Below are 22,596 nucleotides of genomic sequence, written 5' to 3'. Positions count from 1 at the left end.
ATATGTGTTTATATATACACTGTTAATACAATTATTAAATGTCATTCATGCATCACCCCATAGAAATACAGTGGGGTCGCATTTACATACAGCTGACTCTTGTATTTCTATTTTGAAAACTGTGTGACAGACCACCCACCTCTCTGTCTCCCCCTACACGAACACACACACACACACACACACACACACACACACACACACACACACACACAGACACATATACACACACACACACAGCAGCAGCTACGTCACACGTCGGGAATGCGGAGCTGCCGCTTTCTGCTGAAGGCCTCGGGATCCGTGACAAAGTAGGTTAACGACACCCGGGTTAAAAAATAAAAGTTGTCCCGGGACAACTTCTACCGACCCGCGGACAGTTGGACGGGGGGGGGGGGGGGGTGAAGGGTGTGTTTTCTCCGGCCGGGATCGGGCGCTGGGTGTCGGGTTAAACTCCCCGCTTCCTCCTCCTCGGTGCGTCGTTAGCCGGGAGGCAAGGCACGAGCTCTGCGCGAGTTCCACACAGGCGAACAAGCGAGTAAACAAGCTCGAGTATTAAAGTTAACTGCCCGCTAATCGTGCTAACAAACAAGTAAACAAGTAAACAAGCCTCTCGTTAAAGGGAACCCTCGCTGATCGTCCTCCATTAATGGCTCATTCCATCATGTAAGTGGCTTGTTTTACACACGATGACAGACTCGGGACGAACACGACGTTGATACCGATGAACGGAAGAAACTTGACCATTGGAAGCAAAGCAATCATTGTGTCTTTTAATGTTAAATGTTGTTATTGTTGTTGTTTAATGTCGCCTTGTTGTTGATGTGCAGATGAGACCGAAGTGACGAGGAGCCCCTGTGAAGCTGCTGTAGAAGGTAGGACATGCTAACGGGTCGCTAGTGTTCATTAGCACTGGTGTTCACGTTTTAATTGTTTTCTTATTTCATTTATAACATTTTGCTTTTTCTTCGTGGGGGCGTCTTGCTGTTTTAACCGTTTTAGCTAGCACACCTAGCCATGGCAAGCTACACGGTGTCAACGTGCTAAGCTAGCTGCAGACTTTCGCCTTCAAAATAAACAAGAAGTTGCGTAAAAGCTGTGAATACCCTTAATGGAGGATGCCCTGCGTCGAGTTAACGTTAGAAATAACGTGTTTAAGCGTCACTGCGTTGATTCCTCCATTGTTTTGTCCCTATTTTTAACACGCCTTAGTTAGAGATATTTTACTTTGAAATGTAAAAAAAAAACAAAAACACCGGATGTCCTGTCCACTATCATCAACTGTGACATCTCCTGAGTTGCAGCTCAAGAAGCCAATAAACAGACCAATGCTCCAGCTTTGTGTGCATCCCACTTTTCCTTTAACACATGTGATCAAACCCCGTTGAGATCAATTTCTGAGCCTGAGCCACCTCGGATTTGAGTTTGAGCTCATCCGGATTCAGACCATCAGGTGGACAGTGGAGGTGGTTGGTGGTCACTCTTGTCCTCCACATGACCACAGTGTCATTGTTTAATCATACCTGCAACAACCTCATGAATAGAAGTAATAAAAGAACGAAGATCAGATCAAGAGGCTTAAATCCTGTCTTTAGATTGTGAGTTATTGTATGGCTGCCTCATCCGTCATTATAATCCTCTTACCGACAGGGATTTATGACGGCCACACACAATCAGTCTGAGTGGGAGATTCACGTCACCGCTCCGGACAACACAGATGTGCTTGTGTCTGTGTTTTGTTGAACTGTGTCAATCACACCGTGGATTAGTTTCTGTGCTTAAGCTGGATCTGCTTCGTGCACCAGCGTTTATCACAGTAAAACGTGAGTCCATCATTCGTACTTAAGTCCAATCGGAGAGTCCCAGAGCACAAAGGGATATGTTCTAATGTCTTCCATCGCCAAGAGGTTATATTTTCGACTGCATTTGTTTGATAGTTACGCAAAAACCACTGGACGGATTACCATGACACTTTGTGGAAGGATTCGATGTGGGTCAGGGAAGAACCAATTCCATTTTGCTACAAGTACAAAGTACAACAATTTACAAATCAATGATCAACATTGGATTCATTCTCTTTCCCCCTTTTCATTCCTTCACTCACACCACTGTCCCGAAGTCAGCACGTTGTCAGCTCAGCTGTGTGCTCCCCGTGTTGTTATTTATCCCACAGAGAACACATAATATATTGTTATGAGCCAGGTGTCCACATGTACACGGACGCATTTCATCGCACAACATTTCCTGCCTTGTTTGTGTGTCCGCTCTATTTGGAAATCGGTGATACTGGTGTGTAAACACCCGCAGACAATAACCATTGTGGAGGATCGCAACAAATTTGCACCTGTTTGTGTATCTGTATGAGTGTGTACTACATGTGAGCTGGATATATATTTATATATATATTTTTTTTTAGTTGTGTGTGTCTCGAAGCGCACAAAAAACACACTCACACAATTTTTTGTGAGCAATGTCTAAGCTGCTGGAAATCCCCATGTATTTCAGAGTGGCTGCTCTCTTCCTGCGCCTCAACTAGAAACCTATTGTTCCGTGTGTGTGTCTGTGTGTTTGTGTGTGTGTCCTCGTTGCCATAGGAAACAAAATCGGAAGCATCCTGTAGTTACCATTGGTTACTTATGACATGAAAACACACTACAGCTTTGTTCATGGCTGAAAGCTAAAAACCTAAGCATGCACACTAACCTTCAGCAAAGCAAAAGCAACATTGTCCTAGTTTGCATTCAGGATGCCATTGTACTGATACAAATGAAATGCATGCAGCAGTTATTCAACAAAATAAAGAAGCATGTATTTACCTTCCTCTTTCCGATCTCAGAAGCGTGCCATGTCCGGTCCCACCTGGCTTCCCCCGAGGACTCTGGACAGCCCAGAGCGAGCCATCCCACAGATGTCCCACTCGGCCGGGTCCGCAATCTATCGAGCCCCCAACAAGAAGAGCGTGTCCGACTTCCGGCCCAAATATGGTGCCTATGACCAGAATGGAGGGGGAGGAGGGGGAGGAGGAGGAGAAATGGTCAACAGGTACATGGCCACTGGACCCACAGGTAAGACAATAACACAAGTCATACACTGGAGTTGGTGATTGGGGTTTAAAAGCATCACAAAAACCTTTTGTGATACAACTACCCAGACAGTAGTTTTGAATTATTACACTTCAGATTCATACCTCCATTCATTTGTTCTGGCTGCACACACAGTTCTTCATCACTGCCTCAAATGTGGTTGTTTACGGCCATTTTGGGGAAGAGATAACTTGCTCTGTGAAGCCTCCTTCCTTGTAGCAGCATCATCAGTAACTGTATCTCTGCCTGCTGATATTTTTCTGACATCACTAAGTGGGAACTATACAGTAAGCAGATGTCTGTTCTTTAATCTAAAGGTGGACCCATTCATCATCCATCTAGCGATCACTATTACCCTCCTCCCCACGCTCCCAAGGAAGATCGCCACTGGGGCCCTCACATGGACAGCTATGAGCTGATGGTGGGTACCTACTTAAACATGGATCCTCCACGGAAAAGTGATCTCAATATCATGTAGTAAAACCTGTTCCCGGTTCTTATGTAGTAATGTTTTTCTCATTTTATTTCCGATGCTAGCACCGTGGATCTGAAAAGCCTGTGGGCTATCACTCTAAAATAGACGCCGATATCGACTCCCTGACCAGTATGCTCGCTGATCTCGACAGTCACCCACAGGACCCCAGCACACAAGTAGGAAAATACTCATCATTCTTTTCACACTCGCCATTTTTGTCATCATTATTTCATGTCATTATCCCTCCATCTCTCCGCAGCTGTACGACAACGTGCCTTACAACAAATACCTCTCAGGGGATCACTACAAGCCTGCACACCAGAGCGTAGCCCCTCCTCAGGGTCGGCCATCCATGGGGTACCCCTCTCACCCCCATAGCCAATACCACCCCGCACCGCCCTACCCAAGCGAGCACCACACACCTCAGTACTCCTCCACCTCCCACCAGCAGGACTACTACTCCCCCTCCCCCTCACCTAAACCCTACCCTCAGCCCGTACCAGCCTCCTACACCACCTCCTCCACCCCTAGCGGGCCCAGGTTCAGCGTCCAGGTCAAGACAGCGCAGCCCGTCACCTACTCGCAGACGGGCAGGCAGGCGGAGCAGGCCTACACTCCGCCCCCCCCTCGCCAGCACGTGTCACGCCCCCAGCACCAGACTCAGGCAGGACCCCAGGGCTGGTACCCGCCGCACCCCGGTTCACAAGGGCAAGACTTGCACTCTGACACGGGGTACAAGGGGGGTGGCCCGGGGTCTGGAGGAAGGGTCAACCAGGCTCCGATGACTAAGAGAGGGATGGAGAATAATCAGACGGGGCCCGGAGCTGCTCAGAATCCTGCTTATCAGTCCGGCAAGGTAAGGAGCAAGAATCTGTATCTTAAGCATCATGACTTAGATTCTGTAACTGTCTACTAAGATAATAACGCAGTTAAATGTTTGTAATCTTTCAGCACTTGTCATATCTTGAAAGTCAGTTTTTGGGGTTTTCCAGGTATATACTTCACGTAATTGTATGAATTCTCTCTTTTCAGCAGGGTTTACAAACAACCCGGCCTGAGGAGGAGCTGGACCGACTCACCAAGAAGTTGGTATATGATATGAACCACCCCCCTGCAGAGGACTATTTTGGTACAGTCCCGTCTTGTCCCATTAACGACTTATGACGTTACAAAAGCGCTTCAAATCAAATAAAACCGGTTTGTGTTTGATCCACTTCAGGCCGCTGTGCCCGCTGTGGGGACAACGTGGTCGGGGACGGCAGCGGCTGCATCGCCATGGAGCAGGTGTTTCACGTGGAGTGCTTCACGTGCATCACCTGCCACGCCCGCCTCAGGGGACAACCCTTCTACGCCCTGGACAAGAGGAGTTACTGCGAGAGTTGTTACATTGTGAGTTCATTGTTTTGAGGGTTTATATTTAAAATATTTCCCGGTAAATTGTGGCTGTACTTTCTTTTTACCATTTCCATATTTGTGTTCAGAGTACACTAGAGCGCTGTTCAAAGTGCTCCAAGCCCATCCTGGACCGGATCCTGCGCGCCATGGGAAAAGCCTACCACCCTCGCTGTTTCACATGTGTGGTGTGTAACTGCTGCTTGGACGGCGTGCCCTTCACCGTGGACGCCACGTCCCAGATTCACTGCATAGACGACTTCCATAGGTACCAACACCTTCACACACGTCAAACTGAATATTGTTAAATACGCCTGCTTTATCGTTTCTTGGAAGTAAAGCAAAGTAACACAGATTTTTCACTAAGTAAGAATTCTGATGATTGTTGCAGAAAGTACGCGCCGCGCTGCTCGGTGTGTGGCGGGCCCATCATGCCTGAACCGGGCCAGGAGGAGACGGTCAGGATAGTGGCTCTGGATCGGAGCTTCCACGTGAACTGTTACGTCTGCGAGGTGAGTCAACTCTGGAAAAGGACAGAATCGCCAGGAGCTGGTGTTTTTAAACGTATTGAAATAAGTCCTGAGAGTTTAATTTGAGTCAAGGCAGTTCATTTTGGTTTTGATGTAGGCACTCAGTGTTTGGTGGCTCAGTCCATTGCACAATTAATTTAGCCAATATGCTCACATTTCATTATTAACGGACTAATCACGTAGTTAGAGCTTCAATTGAACGATGGCACCTTGAATTCAACGTGTCTCTGCAGCTCTTTTAAAGTTAACGGTTTAGGGACTCTTAAATAATGTATTCAATGATTCTGAAGTTGCCTGGAAAATGTTGGATTATATTTCCATAAATTATCACCACATCTACAGTCGAATTCACTCGCAGTGTGCAAATATTTACAGTCAGAGTCCCTGTGAACTGACTGGAGTGTCTGTGTTGGACAGGAATGCGGTCTCCTGCTGTCGTCCGAAGGGGAGGGCCGCGGCTGTTACCCGCTGGACGGCCACATCTTGTGCAAGAGCTGCAGCGCTCGCCGCATCCAGGATCTCTCGGCCAAAATCTCCACTGACTGCTAACAGACCTCCCTCATCCTCCCAACCTGCAGCCCCACTGTTACAAACCCACTGACAGTCCACGTGGTGTACACACGATCAATATCACAGACAGGATTCACCCCCTGCTTTTGTTCTGTGGTATAAATTGCTTCTTGTTTTGTTTTTTTACATTTTTCTTTTTTTATATGTGGTTGCTCTGATCGTAAATTGGCAGACATTGCTGCAGTGCCCTCTGGTGGTCTGCTGCTGCCGTTACATTCACAGAAAAACATTTTCAGACTCGCCGTTCGAGATCCAAGTGACGACAGAGCAACCATGTTGCTTTTTCCCCGTCATTCATATATCCAACCACATTTTCTGTATTTTTTCTTCATACACAACTGCCCCTGCTTTTTACACTCAGCTCAGTATTAGCACAACAGAGGCCTGACCTGCAGGCAGCTTGGGCTCCACTTAATATGTGTTCATCCTGTTACTGCTCATCTGGTGGCTTGTACGTTGTTATTACTGATAGAGATCATGGACATGGAAGGATATGACAGTTTCCGACCTTAACATTTGTATTTCGGAGAGAGAAGCGACATAAGTGAGAAGCAGGCTGTGAAACTATGGGATCTGTTCATTTGTGGAAGTGCAGATCTGCCTCAAAGCAAGCCTCTTAAACACACACACAAAGCATCTGTGACTGTACACAACAGCCCGGGTTGGTTTGTACAGCATGTAGTGCAGTGAATCTTTGCAGTGAGTAGCCTCGTAGCACAAGAAATGTAGACGAACGGAATGTGTAGGGTTTTTCTCCTTTAACTTTTTACTTAACGCTACTACAACATTTGCTTGAACACATCTCAACATTCAAAGCTCTTAAAAATGACTGTTTTTTTCTTCTTTTTAAATCGCGCAGAATAACAATTTTGAATGTCTACGATACACAATCTTGCTTTGGTTCTGTTTTGATATTTGTTGATTTGGTTGATACTTGACTGTTACATTGAAGACAATGGTGCAATGAAGTCCAACGCTAAAGGAAAACAGGGTGTCAGACGCACATGTGGCGTGAAAACATCAAAAAAACACAAAGTCTGTGTAAACAAACTGAAGTTGTCGTAAATTTCAACAACTCATTTACTTGACAGATACTTTTTACATACTTTTCCTTTTTTGTGACTGAAATGTAATGAATTCCCCTCTAGAAATAAAAACATTAGCAGTATGTTAGGATCCTCACATGTGAAGCTTCTTTTGATTCGTCCTTGCTCTCACGTGGGCGGGGTCTCACATGTTCGGAGACTTTGGCGCTACAGTGTTTGTCACGATCGCGTTTAACCGCCGTTTTTTTTCCGTCCTTTTTTTGTACATGTGTAACTTAAAGGGCTAGACGTTTGAAAGCAGCCTTACCTCAAGGACGTCATTCAGTTTCATAACGACCCTCTTTTTTCTTTCTTTTTTTGAAACTGTGAATTCTGCTTATTGTTTTACAGAAAGTGATCTCGCTTAAAAACGGTATTGAGTTGTTAATTTATCTCATGTTGTATATACTGCTTTTTGTCATTAAGGTGATCATTTCGATAATGTGTCATTTTAAAAACCTGTAATCATGCCAACTCATTCATTTTTTTATTTTTTTTTATATCCTCACTGGGTGTCATGTCTGAAATGCTGTGAATTGGAGCTTGTAGATCAGAGCCCACGGTACTCCAGCAGATGTAAGTCAGGCTGATGAATTCACGCCGAGGAAGAGGAGCAGGAGGAAGAGGAGCAGGAGGCATTCGGGTCTGAATAAACAGACTATTGAAGTAGAAATGACAGTTACATGCATGTGAACCCAGTGGTGGATTTTTCTCCTAACGCAGGTTGTAGCAACATGATTTGATTATTAAAATGTCACCAAGTTTATTTGTGTGTTTGTCACTTTTTATACAATGGCTGTCATGTTCAAAACCTGTCGTGTGTGGGGTATTGACTCTTGCTTGTTTCACCTCCGGTCAAAAAGCTGTGAATCTGAGCCCCAAACATAGACCCTGGTGATGTCATAGGGATGCCAACAAGGTTATTTAGCAGGTTATTACATCTTAGGCACATTTTCTACGAGCTTATTGAATTTTAACAAACTTAGCGGTAAACCCAAATACAGTCTATGGTTAAAACACTATGTAACTTTTCTTGAGCTACAGCGCCCTCTGCAGCCACACATGGGGATTCATTCGGTTAGGCTCTGAGCAATCAAGTGGTTTTCCTGTAAAATGGATATTACCCATGATCCCCAGTTTCCTGAACCATAATAGCGGACATGTAATTAACAAATCCACCAAAGTCTTTAAAATTCTTCATATTTTAAAAGTTTCCTCACTGAATATTGGAAATAAACACTGGTATTTAATGAGGTCTGGTGCATCATCTTTGGGGGAAAAAGGATAATCTCATGTTTGCTGCTTCAATTTTTTCACACCTTGTTTAAATTGTCTTCAAACTTCATGAATGTGCACATTCTAAATCTCCAAAATGCCCCTTTAACACACCAAGAACAGACAAATTTTTCATTTTAAATCAGAAAACTTTAGTTCATATGTGTCATATACTGTGAACATCCCTGCCAGTCTTTAAAACATACATCCGCATTATTGTTTACAATCACCAAAACCTGTATATTTGACATCTTGCAGTGGTTACAACAAAAAGGGACAAACATGGATGAATCTAATCTTAAAAATATTCACACAAACTATTCCAGCTCTTCTCTTGGTGTTAACACGAGGTGAACGTCTTCCAGAAGAAGTTGCGGCAGCCTGCTTTGCGTTCTCTTTGAGAGAGTGGAAGGTGCCGCCGCATCACCTCCACTCTTCCTCCCGTCTCCCCATCCTCCTCCACCTCCTCCTCCTCCTCCAGCTTGGGCAGCATCTGTTCTACTCTTGTCGCCATCAGCTCAGAGACAAACTGCAACAGCAGCAAGTGAGCGAGAGCCTGAAGGAGAACGGGAAAGGAAATGATTGTAAAAAAGAAAGAAAGTCCTAAGAATAAAGAAGAGTGTATCTCAGAATCTATCTTTATATCCATCCATCCATTCTTATGTCAAAGAAATGGAATTAAAGCTTGATATTTCACAGTTCAACTACAAACTTTATTATAAATGACCATAAATAACTATGCAAAAATACAACAAAATAAACAGAACTTAAATTAAGAAAACGATATTATTTATTTGTATGAAAATGTTTTCTTAGTTGTTTATCCTGTAAAATAAAAGTTTAAATATCTGCACGCAAACACGAATACTGATAAATCGGTGAAAGGGTCAAATCTGCTGATCACATCACCCAACCGATACACCAGTGGCGCTCTAAAGTGAAATAAACCAGTGGGTTACCTTGTCATTTGTGAGTTCTGCTCTCGGTCTTCCCGTCTGCATGTCCCTGCCTGGAGCGCCGCTGACCAGCAGCCCAGAGGAGAGCACAGCCACCAGAATCACCTGCACCTCAGAGCGGAGCATCTTCACCTCGCGATGCCAAACCAAAGATACAACCTGCTCTTATAAAAAAATATATATGACCTCTGAGCAATGAGCGAGGAGCGAGGAGGTGGTGCAAGAGTTTTAAAGTCGTAAGTGTTTCAGCGGGGAAGTGTTGAGCTGATAAATACGTCTCGTCATCCTCGCATCCTCCTCATTCCCGGGCCGAGCGTGGGATGTGATTGGTGGAGGGGAGGAAGCGCTGTGGTTGTGTTTATAAGTGTCATTGAACGGGATAAGGTCATCACCGGTCGTGACAGCGAGAACAAACAATTCCTGGAATGAATCCAACCGAACCTCCCAGACCTGACATTTGCGTTTCAAGAACTTTTTAATTAAAAGAAGTGTTAAACGTGGAAAACACAACAAACTGAGGCTTTGTTGTGTTGTACTTGTGTCGGGCTTGATTAGCTTGTTAGGCGTCCTGCACAGCACGACTTCCTGTATTGTGTGGAGTGTTGCTAATGACACAATGTGACTCAAATGTTAATGAGGCTGCCTGGACAGTGGGAGCCAGTCCAGCTCTCCACCACCAGGCAAGCCATCACTTTGAGGAAAATAAACAAGGGAGATTCACGTGGGATTCAAAGAAAAAACCTGATGCAAGTGTTTTGATTGATGATTTGACTGGAAGGATTTTCTATCATCTTTTATTTTGCCCTGAAGGAATATTTTATTATCTTAATGTCAAAAGAAGGGAACGGTCACATACCTCCTAATCCAGGTGAGGTGTGAGACCCCCTGTCATAAATTCAATCTGAGGAGTCAAGATATGATTCCATTGGAGATATTCACTCAGAAATTATACATTTCTGTTGGACGGAAATAAATCTGCCAATTACTTTGTGTTTTCAGCTTCAATTACTCTGATATCATCACTTGCACCTCTGCAGGAATCTCACATGTTACCTTTATATACATGATTTTTTTCAACGGAAATCCTGCTCCTTGCATCCGCTTAAATCAATTTTCATTTTTATTCAGCCCTAATATCAGAGAAATTAGATGAATAAAAGTTCAACTAACAATACATGACTCCGATCTTTGCCAGATCATATAACAAACTACTCTCTGCACCTCCTCATTTATTATTTTCAGTTTCAATTGGATAATATTCAAAAAAAATGAAAAAAACTGCTGTCTATTTGAAATACTACATGTTTGAAGGAGGACATTATCAAAATCGATTTCTTGTTCCTCAAGTGACATCAACCAGTATAATTTTCTCGTTCTTTAAATAGACGCTGACCTTTCCCCGGGGCCGCCTCTTCCCATCTCTTCTCCACAGGACGCTCGCTGATCAGTCCAATTACTGCGTCTTTAATCACGACACGACTTGTTCTGGACTAACATTTGCTCGTGGAGTGAAGGAGCGGAGGATGTGGGCGTCCAGCTGTGCCGCCCTGGATGAGGGAGAGAGCGCTAGCTGTGATGATCTCACAACACACACGCACACACACACACACAACGCCCACATATGTGCAGCTCCATGATACAAAATAGTCCCAACATTATGTCAGGGAGGATTAAATAACTAAATAAAATAAAAATTATTTATAACGGATATACTACTACCTGGATTTTTATTCCAGCATACTTTGTGTGAAATAAAATCACTTTGCCCTGCTTCTCTGATCTTGTGGGATGTTATAATTTGAAAGGCTATTTCAATTGTGATGGCTCTACTGGCAATAAACCAAGTCTGCCAATAGGACTCTGTGATTGAATTTGTGATTCCTTCAGGGCATTTCTTTATTACGTATGAATTCACATACTGCGCAGCCTTCCCATTGAAGCACTGGATCTGGAAGTGAGTTACTTTAAGAGCAAATGTTTGTTTAGGTTCAGGTACTGACACCGTGTGTGTGTGAGTGAGGTGTCATTTCTTTGCTAAATTATTGTTACTGTGAATAATCTTGATATTAATCTCCACATTCAAATGTACAGTTTAAGTTAAAGTGGGAATTTGACTGACACGCAGTGCTATACCTTATCTATCTATCTATAGACCTAGTGTAAATGAAAGGTGTAGCCAGAGGTGGTAAAAGTACACACGTTCCTTACAGATACTCGTGTTAAAAATGACTCAAGTAAAAGTATAGGTACTGATTCAAACTCTTTACTCAAGTGAAAGTATAAAAGTGCATTCAAGCAAAAGTAATGAGCCTGTTAAAAAAAATATCAGAAGTCAAAAGTTCTGATATTTGTGTTAAAATGAAGGAAGTAAAAAGTTGTCAGAAAAATAAATATTTAGGTAAAGTACATAAACCTGGAAAAATCTACTTAAGTACTGTACCAAAGTATTTGTACTTCACCCTGGGTGAAGCCCTACATATAAATGTACACACAGTACAAATTGTGCTGTTTCTTCGAATGAGCCAGAACTCACTCTGACCACTAGGTGTCACTGTATGACCACATCCTAATCCAGAAGCTCACTGCGTTAAATTCAGCGTTTTTGAAGCTAAACGCAGTTTTTACGTAAAGTCCAACAAAAACAAAACGTTAACAACGACTCACTTTGACTTTGTGTACTTACTCAGAGGTAATGGAGTGTGTCTGCGTTCATAAAGATGGAGGATGCTCCTGCTAATTAGCTCCTGCAGGTGAGTCAAGATGGCGTCACTTCCTGCGAGGTTAACACAGGTCCCAGCTTTCACATCCACCACTTCCGGTCTACAAATGAAAATAGCAGCGTTCCATATTCTGAGTGGGTGAGTTTTTGTATGTGAAAATAAAGTGGAGTCAGTGTAGTAAACTCACACAGTGACGTGTGTATGTGTGTGTGTTTGTTTGTTTCAGTGTTGTGTTGCTCCTGCTCTCCCCTCTGAGTGTCTCCAGTCCAGTGACTACAGGTGAGGACAGTGAGGACATAATACCTTTTTTCATTAATGTACAGACAGATAAATGTGTCAGATAAATCAAAGATGATCACACGGGGGAAATATTCCTTCTTTATGAGATAATGCACAGGATGTGGAGGTAAACAACACAATATTAAAAAATGTTATTAAAGCAAATACTGGAGAGGATATTACATTGTGTTGTGGATTCGGTAAATGTGATAATGCATTGTTGGACCCACACGATAAGAAATTCAAAGGTTAGTCTTATCATATGATTTTAATGTATGATTATGAAGTGTATTTTATATTTGTATGTATTTATGAAGTGTTTTTTATATTTGAATGTATGATTATGAAGTAGATGTTATATTTCTATATTTAACACATGCTTTTTCTTTTCCTTAACCTATGTAAAGTGACTTTTAGCACTGTTAAAAGTACTACGAAATGTATTCATTATTGTATGTGTAGGGACAGGACATTATAATAGTAATAAATATATACTACAATTAATCAAATGTATTCCATAATAATCACATTTATAGTTCCACTGTTATTCATTGCGAAAGATATAAGTCTTAATATGTGTACAAATCTAAATATTACTCATATTAATATTACTGATCAAAAATGCAATTAATAATATTTCCAGGAGCTTTTCAGACCAAATGCCTGGAGCGTCACTTCTGGTCGTCTGTCAGGTCCAGCTTCCTCGGCCCGTCGACCCGTTTAGACTTCGAGGGTATGCGTCTTAATTCTCATCCAGATTTGTAAATGTCCACTTACTTTAATTTACTGTAAACGTCTGTGGTCCATAGACGGGTCTGGATACCACATCCTGTCTGACCGGGAGGGCGCTCTCTGTGGCTACACCCTCCTGATCGATGATGTCGGAGACCTGGTGTTTCGAGCCTCCTTCCGGGCCTGTCACGTCCACACCCAGGTACGTGTGACTGACATTGTGTGCTTTACTATGTTATACATTAGGTGCCCCTTTTATCTTTAATTGTGTATCTGCCCTACAGACGGGCACAGACTATCACCTGCGTGTCTGGTTTGTGAACCTCCAGGTGGAGGGGAAGGTGCTCGGGCGGCTCCACCTCCAGCTCACCTGCTCCCTCAAGGAGCGATGGAGCTCCAGGGAGATCGTGTGTGAGGAAAACTACATGGAGGTGATTCACTAACCCACGCAGTCATGTCATCAGGATGTTTAAGAATGGAATTTGTTTTGCTGTGCAGGGCAGTAATTCTTGTATAAATACTTGAAAGGTTACTTTTCAAACCCATGGTGCAGAATGGTTGAAGCTGTAAATGTGTTAATTCTCTCTAGGTGTCCCTCTATCTACCTGCCCTGCCTATGAAATCTGAAAATGACGAGAAGGTAGGTTTTGGCAGATGACCAGACATTTATTTGTGTCAAGACTTTGCATTTATTGTCTCTATCACGACGCAGAATTCCTAAAAACAAGAGGAAATCTTGTAAAAAGGAGAGTTTTGCCAAATAAATGATCATCCAAGATGTTTTTTTCAGCTGCGTGTCTTTTAGAATAGTGTAACATGAAGTGATGGATGTCCCTCACTCAGGCAGAGATGGCTGTGATGTTCCACAGAGCGGACCGGCCGTCAGAGAGAGCCACGGTGTTCTCCCTGACCGAAGCGGCTGCTCTGAGCTACCACATCTCGATGAGTGGCTCACGTCTCACCCTCCGCTGCCCCTACTCTTCCCCTCTCTCCTACATCACAAAGGTACTCGGAGGAAATATCAGGATTAAACCAGCATCGTTCACTTATTTAAAGTACTTTCTTTTCTTTTTCTCAGGTGACGGGAGTAGATTTGGAGATTGTCAGTGCAACCATGCTTTACCGACTCCAGAGCAACTTCCTCGCTGTTGACACCACTGTCGCCTGTGTCCTGAGTCAGTACAGTTTAATAGAATAAGGCTATTTTTGTAAATACAGGGAAGGGTTTCACATTTTCTCTCTCCTCTCCCCCAGATGAGGCGACAGCAGATGGGTTGGACCTGCTGTGGACTCTCCCTTTCATTCTGTCTCCTCTAGTCCACGGGCCGTTCGGGGACAGAGGCGTGAGGGTGGGGGTTCACGGCCGAGCTCTGAGTGAATCTGACGCCAAAGAGAGACGATACAAGATCGGCCTGAAGGAGGGGAGAGTGGAGGTCAGGATTCCTACAGGAGCCTCAGGTGGACACATCAAGGTACATGGATTAATAAAGTCATAAAAAGCTAAAGTGATACTATTAGAATAGATATACGTTTTTGTTTTATTTTATTTTATTAATCGTTTATCCTTTTCAAATCTCTTTGAATAATTTATCTTTGACTTCAACAAATTGACCCCTGGGTGTTTCGGCCTCTTGTACGACGGCTGTGGTTTATTTTTCAGAGCGGTGTTGTCAGGGGACAGTACGGACAGCACATGTCAGTCGATCTGTTTTTCATGAGGCAGTGGGAGGATGAGCGGTGGCCTCTCACACAGCTCCGCTCCCTCAGGCTCCTGAAGACTCCACTCATCCCTCAAAGCCTTTTCTTAACCAGGAGTAAGGCTTTGTCTAGATCTCAAATCATATTTAATTCAAATTCTGTTGCTAAAAACGAACAAAAGAATAAAAAATACATCAAATTACACACAGAAAACTCTTTGAGTAGTTTCCATTGTGTTGAAGGTATCACTATCAAACATGTGTTTCTCTTCACAGAAACATCTGAGGGATTCTTTTCCGTTACCTTAGGCCCGTTCGCTCCTGATGTCTCGGTTCAGAAGGTCACTGTAGATGGAGGCGGTGACGTTCTAACCTGGAACCAAAGCCACCAAAGTCAGAGTGGTGCAGACTTTCTGGTTTCCAGACTCTCTCACGTCAACGGGAGCATCTCCGTCCAGCTCAGTTTCCTGTTTTCGCACCCAAAAATAATCCCAGAGGTGAGAAACACGATAACATTAAATATATTCATCATGCGGAGAAGTTTAAAAAAAACATGTGAAATGTTGTCTGATCCCAGTTTATAGGTGCTGGGTATACAACGTACAGCTTCACTTTTATCTTCACTCTAAACATCTCACCCAATAAAGAAGTGTTTTACCATCAAGTCGCCATAGAGCATAGTGTCGAGTACACAGGTGAGTTATTCCTTCTTTTTGTTTTGGGGTTTTCTATTCTTTTATATGTAGGGTTAAAAGTCAACAGTTCTTAAATCCAGACCTCAGGAAAAGATGGAGAGCTGGTGACTTGGTAATTCTTTGTGGTTATTCCAGTTGTAACTACACAGCCAGTGTTTGTCTGATAATCAAATTATGATATTTGAAATATCCTTGAAACGGGTCATCTATTTCACCAATTATTGAAATGTAATAATAATAAAAAAGTGCATTAAATTCATAGTTAGTGGTGTGAAATTCCATTTGCTGTAATCGCGATGCAAACTAATCAAGCCGCACCTTCTCTCCCGCTGCAGCACCAGATTCACCCCGACTGGAGGGGAAGTGCACAGCGAACAGCCTGCTGGTGCTGCTGCACCACGGGGCCCAGGCCGAGCTGCAGTGGGAGCTCTACCTCGGCCCCCGGAAGCTCGACTGGGAGCTGGTGGAGATGGGCGGGTTCTTGGTGGAATCTCATAACGACTACTTAACTGTGGAGATCCCTCTGTACAGCCCCGGGATGAACTACGAGGTCAATCCATCCCCCCCCCCTGCACACAGGCATAATTAAATTCTCATCTGTGAGGCCCATGTGATTTACATTGTTTTTAGAGGTTATCTTTGTTTTCATCCCCGGGACCATATTGAGTTTTATCTTATTGTACAGCTGTTTGAATGCCCACGTTTCCTCTGCTCCTCCCGTGTAGGACTTGACTTTGTGGAGTCTCGTCGGCGGAGTGCACGTGTTCATTGTGGATGCAGAGTCTCTGAAAGTGCGGGACAGCCTTCTCCACAAATGCACGTTTCCTGTGACAGAACTTTTAGGTACAACACAGAAGCTCAAACTGCAGCTGAATCTATGAACGTTTTTTTTCTTGCATAACATCTCTCACACTTCAGTTTGTCCCGGACAGTGTGTCTGCCTGAAGGGAGAATGATGGCCGTGGTCGACACCACCCACACCATCCCGCCCACTCACCCCAACCGCACCACTCTGCTGGACCCCGGCTGTGCTCCAATGGAGACGGACAGTGCCAGAGCTCTGTTCAACTTCAGCCTGGACTCCTGCGGGACGACCGTCACTGTGAGGGACTTTCATTATTCAGGCTCCACTCAGGAAAACATGCTGCCGGGGCCTCAGCTCTGATCTCCTCGTGTTTCTTTAGACTGAGGGGAATTTCCTGCTCTACGAAAACCAGATCAGCTACAACCAAGATTTACTGCCTCCGGATGATCCTGTTATACACAGAGATTCTCCGTACAGGTGAGGAAACAGTCCTGAGCTCTGTTTGCTTTGAGAAAAAGTCTCATTATGTTCGATTCACTTCTTGTCTGTTGTAGACTGACGATCCAGTGTCGCTACCCTGCAAACGAGAGCAGTACTCTGTCTCTCCCTTATCCTGGGTACTCACCTCGGGACCTTTCACCCACGATGCCGGTCAATCGCACACGCAGGGAAGCAAACAAAGGTATACGTGTGTGTGTAGTAGTCAAATAATTTCGATCTGCTCTTGATATCTATGAAGATGTGTAATATAAGAATTCCTCCCTGTCCAGGTCAAAGAGAATGGAGGGTGAATTTGTAGGAACAACATCAAGGTATCGGTGGTGTAAAACTATTAAAATCATTAAAGCTGTGCAAAATACATATTTACCTCAGTCACAGTCTTCCCTCTGATTTGTCTCAGTGCAATCTTTTGAATACATTTATTTGATGTTTAGCCTCTGTCTCCTTTTCTGCCCATGTCTCCACCCAGCTGCTGCTCGTGATCCACACATTTGTTTTTAGAAACTGGAACTCTAGCAAATAAATAACAGCGTTGCATTTTCTTTTGTTTCATCTGTTTCTTTATTTTATTATTGGAAAACTAAAAAGTAATTTTGCTGTGCTTTTGATGAAGTTTCTAACAAAGAATGTTATGATAAACTCACAAATTACTTCACAGAGGAACATTTTGCTTCTCATGATTGTCTTGTTTTTGTCTAATGTGAAATAAACCATCTCTGGTTTAAACATGATTAAAATCCTGATCTGTTTCTCTCAAACACGACTTGAATAAGGATCTGACTGAGTTATATTTGTCAGGAGTAAAATGAATGAAGGCTAAAAGAGAATAGTACAAAATCTAGTTCAGGTATGTCGAATGGTAAAAGGCCAGGCAATCTTATTCAGATTTGTCCTCAACTCTTGGTTCTCCTGAACCCCCAGTGCCAATGAAGATGACATTTTTAAATATGTATTGAATTTTGGTGCCCAACTCCAGTGTATTGATAAAACGGGAACAATTTGTTACACAGAATGGACAGCACATGAGCGAGAGCCTCTGAATGGCGGCTGAATTAAACACATTTGGTTCCGTCTCCCTTTCTCTGCTACATTAAGCTCTTGTTTGTTCACACAGTGTCGTGATTGCTACTTCATGATAGCTGTGGATCTCTCGTTCGCTGGAGAGGAATTTCACTTGTCTGTGAGTCCTGCGTGAAAACCCATTAGTGAGTCCTGAAGGAAGTTCATGATCAAATTAATGTGCTTCTCTTTCAGATGGAACAGGCCTGTACCCCATCAGGGAGAAGTATGGCTACACGGTCAGTGTTATCGCTCTTCAGGGCCAGGTCGAGCTCCGAGATTGTATTTCAGCCGACAAGTATACTCAGGAATGATTCTAGAAGGCCCACAAACAACATTTCAACTGTCTTTTAGGATGAAGTTTTCCCCATTCAACCTGATTGTAAACCACTGTGGTCAGTTCATCACCTATGCCTTGAATGAGACCTGTTCTCCCTTGCTCCCCAAGAGAGGTAACGTGTAAGGCCAACTACATGGAAGAATGTTTGGTTAAACTTTTGAAGCAATCCATTCTGGGATCAGTTTCAAACTGGAGCACAGGCCTTTTGACAACCTGTGGCACAAGCAATTATCCCACCAACTATAAATATTTGTCTATCATTTAAAATAAGTCAATTCAAGCTTTAGGGGTTTGAATTACAGGTTCAAGTAGAGAAACGAAAGATGGAGTTTATTTTTTTTTTAAACTATTTTATTAACAATTGCATTTAAAAGTCAAGCCAATCTAAAATAGACCCAGATTGACTTTGACCTGTGAAAATCCGTCAGTCCTGGTGATTGAATTGAGATGCTGTAAACGTGTCGGCACTCTGGGGTAGTGACCAGGCTTCACCAAAACAGGTCTGGTACGTCTGGTTGAAGGCACTGGAGTTTGAAGCACCGTGTTGAACACCATTGCAGGTTTTTGTAGAACTAGGAGGTGAAAAAAACAAATAGTAAGAAATCAAGAGGTTTAGGGGGACTTATGCATTGTGACCAGTGCGCTACTTACCTTCAGTTGAGTGTGAAGAATGAACAATGCTGCCGACACCCGCTGCGTCAGATTCAAACTTATAAAAGGAGAAGAGACGGTGGAGCCCAGCCAGGGGATACGTACACTGCACCATTACCCTATAAGACAACGATGCAGTCATAAGTAGTTCAGAGACTAGAGTAAATGACCGAAATAACTGGAGGCTGTAGATCTGTACCGGTCAATCTCATTGCTGGAATCTGATGGATTTTTCTGAAAATTGAACATCCTGCTGAAGGAAATCTCGTTTTCGTACGTCACATATTCCTTACCGAGCTGGAAAGACAAACATTTTAAGTACAGTCATGTTAAAATGCAGTTGATGATTGAGTGCTACGGTTTTGTTAGAACCCTAGTAATCAACTCTACCTTTATTATGGAGCCACAGCTGTTGAGAATGAAAGAGAACATAGCCCTGGTGTCGCCTGCTTCTTTGGGTCGACACTGCATGCTCAGGAGGTTGGACCTAGAAGGGATTCCTCCACTTGAGACGGCCAGAGACAGGTCAGCCACCACAGTCATCTTCCCATCAGTGGAACACGCTGCAGAGAGATGACTTTTAGTCAATGTGTCAAACCCCACCTGTTCTCATAGTAAACAGACAGGATGCCCTTACAAATGAACTCGGCAGTAGTGAATGGACACGTCTTCACAGTTGAGCCCTGGACCTCTGATGTTCCTTGATATTGAATGAGGATTTCAAAAGTGCCAAGGAATCCCTTCAGAGCAACGTCCTGCAAAACACTGCTGGTTAAAACTTGACATGTTCAAACCCACTTGCTCTTTGCAGTAAGAGTCTGTGCTCATCGTACCCCATACACGTATCCAGGAGTGAAGAGGGGGACCTCGAGCAGCAGACTCTGGCTATTGTTGGTCAGGATGTAGCCCTGCTGGGTTGCCAGTTCTGGCGTCAGCAGTTCAGAACCGATATGGATGTTCCACAGGTAGTCGAAAGGCCGGTGGTCCAGTTTGAAGCTGATTCCAGACTCGGAACAGACTGCTTCAAACTCTGGAGGAGCTGAAGGATATAGTAGAATGAAGAACTCCATGCTCCAATTGGTTTGACAATAAAAAAAATACCATTTGTGACTTACTTATGTCCGATAGTGCCATGACTGAGGTCAGGTGGAAAAACGGCTCATTCTCAGGCAGAACGGTCAGTGTGTAGTTGACTTCCAGTCTGTGCTTCATAGCTTCATCTTCTTTAGAGAACTGCAAACAGAAAATACAGATTCTTACTGATTTAGTTGGAGGAAAGCACCTCTTGTAAACCAGCCAAGGTTTAAAGACCATTTACCTTCTTAATGACAGCAGGGTCATCGAAAGGCACCTTCAGAGTGTAGCCATGGGTGTTGTTGGGATGAACAACCTTTGTGATGCTGCGGTCACTCTCATTTGTGAATATATGTGCGTGTTCATTTAGCTGAACAGCAGAGAGCTCGACATCCTCAGGAACATCTCCCAGGTAGATTGTGAAAACTCGCTCCTCATGGATGGTTCCTGAGATGAAAGAAGTTTAGATTGGGCTCGTAGCAATGCAGGTGAGGTCAAAGATAGACTTACGGTTCTCTGTAAATACAGGACGTGGCAGAAGAGGAGTTACGAGTGTCCTGTGTGAGCGAAGTCTGGTGTCAATATGGTCCTCATCCCCTGCGATTTGCTCCAAATGGAGATGAAAGATGTAGTACTCGTAGAGATCCCCAGACACAAAGCTCTGAAACAGATTTATTTTAAGAAACGCCATCATGTAAAAAACACACACTACCTTCACCACATCCATCTGATGTCAGTGCCTTCTCACCTTCCTGTATCCTCCTTCAGCGTTATAGGGGATGCTGATCTCTACCGAGCCGTTGTGCTTCTCCACAATGAAGCCTTGCTCCTCTGCCACCGACTGCTCCAAAAGTTCACCACCGATACCGACGTTGACCTGTGTGTTGGTCAGACCAGACACCAGCGGGTTCAACGCCTCAGAAGTCTCCCACACCATGTATCCAGCATCATCGTATGATCCTTCAGCTGTGGAGAAGAAACAGATATAAAACCTTTACTTATTCATCAAGGGAAAGAAGCCACTGTGTACAAATATTGTGATACTGACAAATGGAGCAAGCAGCCTCAAGGTGGACCATGAGGACAACCCAGCTTTGTCTGGAGAACAGAGTTGCATGGACAACCTCTACTGGAACACCGTTCACCTGGAGGGACAAGTCAAAACCTGCTTTAGAACAAATGCTTCACAAGACAGACTGTAGTGATACCATTAGTGTTGAGGACTCATCAAATAATATGAAATATAAATAAACTGCTGTGGTGTACCTCCTTGTTAAATGAATGCGGTTGTCCATACGGTGTGCGCATTACAAGGCGTCCTGTGGTCAGGTCAAACAAATAGCCCTGTGTGCGAGCTTCAGACAGTTCCATCGCTTTCAGCTGCTCTTCTGCTTCATGAAACATCACCTGCCAGTCTGAGGTGGCTGAACCATATGCCTGAAAAGAATTTTTTTTAGACCAGTGTTTTAAATAGTCATTTCGAGTCTTTACAGAAAGCAGAAGGGTTTACATACAGTTTGGACAGCAGCATTCCAATCGTCTCCCTTTGTCCCAGTTGGACACACCACGTCACTCCTCACAGACACCTATGGCGGATCAGGGTTAGCGAGCAGCAGAGACAGTTCTTAGTTATAAATATTACAATGCAACCAAGCGCACCTCTAGGTAGTTGGCCTCACAGGTGACCTCTCTGGGAGACCAGGGCAGAGTGGGAGAACAGGTCTCATTCAAAGTGTAGGTGACCGCCCCTCCTTCACGGCTCACGACCAGGTTGAAGGTGAATGTGAAAAATGCATCATCCTTGAAGATAGTGAACGAGAAATGTCAAAGGGGCGAGTCGGCCTGCAATTTTCTGTGTGGATAAATGATTCCGTACTTTGTTGGCACTGTGACAGCTGAAGTAGGAGGCTCGGAGCTCCATACTGCCTTTAAGAGGGAGATGACTGACAGAGTATCCACACACAGCAGCATACGGCTTTGTGATTGGGTAAACACCTGTTCCATCTGCAAAAGAAACATTAGTTTGAGGCCCAAACTCGTATTGCACTGCTCTATTTTTTCCTGATGCAAAACTACAAGTCAAGAACTATGTAAAAATGGAGTTACGGATTCATTGGTTGGGTTAGACCTCCACCCCTGGGACATGCTAATCCCTGCTGGAGGGGTTAAAGGTGCAGGACTCACCAACAGCCTCAAAGTGAGCTTCTTTTCCAGTGAATGAGAGATCAGCAGCTATCAGGAAGTAACGATCATGACACTCCATACGAACTTCTGCATGAACAAACAAAGAAAAACTTAATATATGCCGATGGTTGCAGATCAGTGCGTCTGCAGCCTTTAACTCTTACCACTGGGAATCTGGTCACATTTTGCAGTTGACCACACTGACAAGAGGAGGAACCTGAAAAACAAAAACCTATGTGTAGATAAATAAAGCAACATTTGCAACAATACTTGCAAATGATAATTAAAGATACTTACACGAGGCTGGACCCAAAAGCCATCGTTGCTGAAGTGTTAGCAAAGTGTCTAAAGCTAGCCTGGCTGCTAGCAAACTACACCTGCTACCACAGACACACACGCTAAAGTCAAACACTTGCTTGATAAAACCTGATCAGGCTGGCAACATATGCTTCTGTCCCTTTCACCTGCTTTTGTAGGTGACTTCCTTCACCAGCCA

The 22,596-nt window shown here is 43.8% G+C and overlaps 4 protein-coding genes across 6 annotated transcripts; 2 read left to right on the top strand and 2 right to left on the bottom strand.

Moving 5' to 3' along the window:
• The first annotated feature begins 222 nt into the window (after positions 1 to 222).
• trip6 (thyroid hormone receptor interactor 6) lies at positions 223 to 7,898 on the top strand. 3 transcript variants are annotated; one of them, XM_062384120.1, is made up of 11 exons: positions 223 to 308; positions 828 to 872; positions 2,834 to 3,062; positions 3,398 to 3,501; positions 3,618 to 3,731; positions 3,815 to 4,411; positions 4,591 to 4,684; positions 4,775 to 4,944; positions 5,037 to 5,215; positions 5,339 to 5,459; positions 5,895 to 7,898. In XM_062384120.1, the coding sequence occupies exons 3-11, from the start codon at positions 2,843 to 2,845 to the stop codon at positions 6,024 to 6,026; spliced, it is 1,731 nt and encodes a 576-aa protein (XP_062240104.1). In that variant the 5' UTR covers positions 223 to 308; positions 828 to 872; positions 2,834 to 2,842; the 3' UTR covers positions 6,027 to 7,898. The 3 variants fall into 3 exon arrangements, with proteins under 3 accessions (XP_062240104.1, XP_062240101.1, XP_062240102.1); XM_062384117.1 differs by having other exon boundaries at positions 4,588 to 4,684; XM_062384118.1 differs by lacking the exon at positions 223 to 308 and adding an exon at positions 411 to 663 and having other exon boundaries at positions 4,588 to 4,684.
• A 660-nt stretch (positions 7,899 to 8,558) lies between these two features.
• sst5 (somatostatin 5) lies at positions 8,559 to 12,143 on the bottom strand. The gene is made up of 4 exons (XM_062384121.1): positions 12,047 to 12,143; positions 10,757 to 10,910; positions 9,367 to 9,522; positions 8,559 to 8,963 (listed from the first exon to the last, which is right to left on the bottom strand). Exons 3-4 carry the CDS (start codon positions 9,487 to 9,489, stop codon positions 8,748 to 8,750), a joined length of 339 nt encoding a protein of 112 aa, XP_062240105.1. The 5' UTR covers positions 9,490 to 9,522; positions 10,757 to 10,910; positions 12,047 to 12,143; the 3' UTR covers positions 8,559 to 8,747.
• Positions 12,144 to 12,983: 840 nt separating this feature from the next.
• LOC133950292 (uncharacterized) lies at positions 12,984 to 17,294 on the top strand. Its single transcript, XM_062384542.1, has 16 exons — positions 12,984 to 13,095; positions 13,172 to 13,296; positions 13,379 to 13,525; positions 13,684 to 13,734; positions 13,938 to 14,099; positions 14,173 to 14,269; positions 14,349 to 14,566; positions 14,755 to 14,908; positions 15,068 to 15,288; positions 15,369 to 15,486; positions 15,822 to 16,036; positions 16,212 to 16,329; positions 16,419 to 16,588; positions 16,671 to 16,768; positions 16,846 to 16,973; positions 17,062 to 17,294. Exons 1-16 carry the CDS (start codon positions 12,984 to 12,986, stop codon positions 17,088 to 17,090), a joined length of 2,163 nt encoding a protein of 720 aa, XP_062240526.1. The 3' UTR covers positions 17,091 to 17,294.
• Positions 17,295 to 18,536: 1,242 nt separating this feature from the next.
• On the bottom strand, positions 18,537 to 22,552 carry LOC133949985 (uncharacterized). The gene is made up of 18 exons (XM_062384115.1): positions 22,398 to 22,552; positions 22,265 to 22,317; positions 22,101 to 22,187; positions 21,793 to 21,920; positions 21,576 to 21,716; positions 21,431 to 21,502; positions 21,183 to 21,353; positions 20,965 to 21,061; positions 20,665 to 20,882; positions 20,427 to 20,577; positions 20,161 to 20,363; positions 19,958 to 20,075; positions 19,676 to 19,881; positions 19,480 to 19,597; positions 19,233 to 19,405; positions 19,042 to 19,139; positions 18,843 to 18,961; positions 18,537 to 18,763 (listed from the first exon to the last, which is right to left on the bottom strand). The coding sequence occupies exons 1-18, from the start codon at positions 22,418 to 22,420 to the stop codon at positions 18,576 to 18,578; spliced, it is 2,364 nt and encodes a 787-aa protein (XP_062240099.1). The 5' UTR covers positions 22,421 to 22,552; the 3' UTR covers positions 18,537 to 18,575.
• Positions 22,553 to 22,596: the final 44 nt, after the last annotated feature.

Source organism: Platichthys flesus, chromosome 24 (assembly GCF_949316205.1).
Source record: "Platichthys flesus chromosome 24, fPlaFle2.1, whole genome shotgun sequence".
NCBI classification, from domain to species: Eukaryota; Metazoa; Chordata; class Actinopteri; order Pleuronectiformes; family Pleuronectidae; genus Platichthys; species Platichthys flesus.
This window is presented reverse-complemented; position numbering and strand designations above follow the sequence as displayed.

Coding starts and splice junctions, on each gene's coding strand:
- sst5 (XM_062384121.1), bottom strand. CDS start 9,489: ATGCTCCGCTCTGAGGTGCAGGTGATTCTGGTGGCTGTGCTCTCCTCT. Junction 8,964..9,366: donor CAGAACTCACAAATGACAAG/GTAACCCACTGG, acceptor GTTCTCCTTCAG/GCTCTCGCTCACTTGCTGCT.
- LOC133949985 (XM_062384115.1), bottom strand. CDS start 22,420: ATGGCTTTTGGGTCCAGCCTCGT. Junction 21,717..21,792: donor GCTGTCACAGTGCCAACAAA/GTACGGAATCAT, acceptor ACTATCTTCAAG/GATGATGCATTTTTCACATT. Junction 20,578..20,664: donor CTGAAGGAGGATACAGGAAG/GTGAGAAGGCAC, acceptor AATCTGTTTCAG/AGCTTTGTGTCTGGGGATCT.
- LOC133950292 (XM_062384542.1), top strand. CDS start 12,984: ATGCAATTAATAATATTTCCAGGAGCTTTTCAGACCAAATGCCTGGAG. Junction 13,297..13,378: donor CCTGTCACGTCCACACCCAG/GTACGTGTGACT, acceptor TCTGCCCTACAG/ACGGGCACAGACTATCACCT. Junction 15,289..15,368: donor ACCCAAAAATAATCCCAGAG/GTGAGAAACACG, acceptor GTCTGATCCCAG/TTTATAGGTGCTGGGTATAC.
- trip6 (XM_062384117.1), top strand. CDS start 2,843: ATGTCCGGTCCCACCTGGCTTCCCCCGAGGACTCTGGACAGCCCAGAG. Junction 3,732..3,814: donor CACAGGACCCCAGCACACAA/GTAGGAAAATAC, acceptor ATCTCTCCGCAG/CTGTACGACAACGTGCCTTA. Junction 5,216..5,338: donor TGCATAGACGACTTCCATAG/GTACCAACACCT, acceptor TGATTGTTGCAG/AAAGTACGCGCCGCGCTGCT.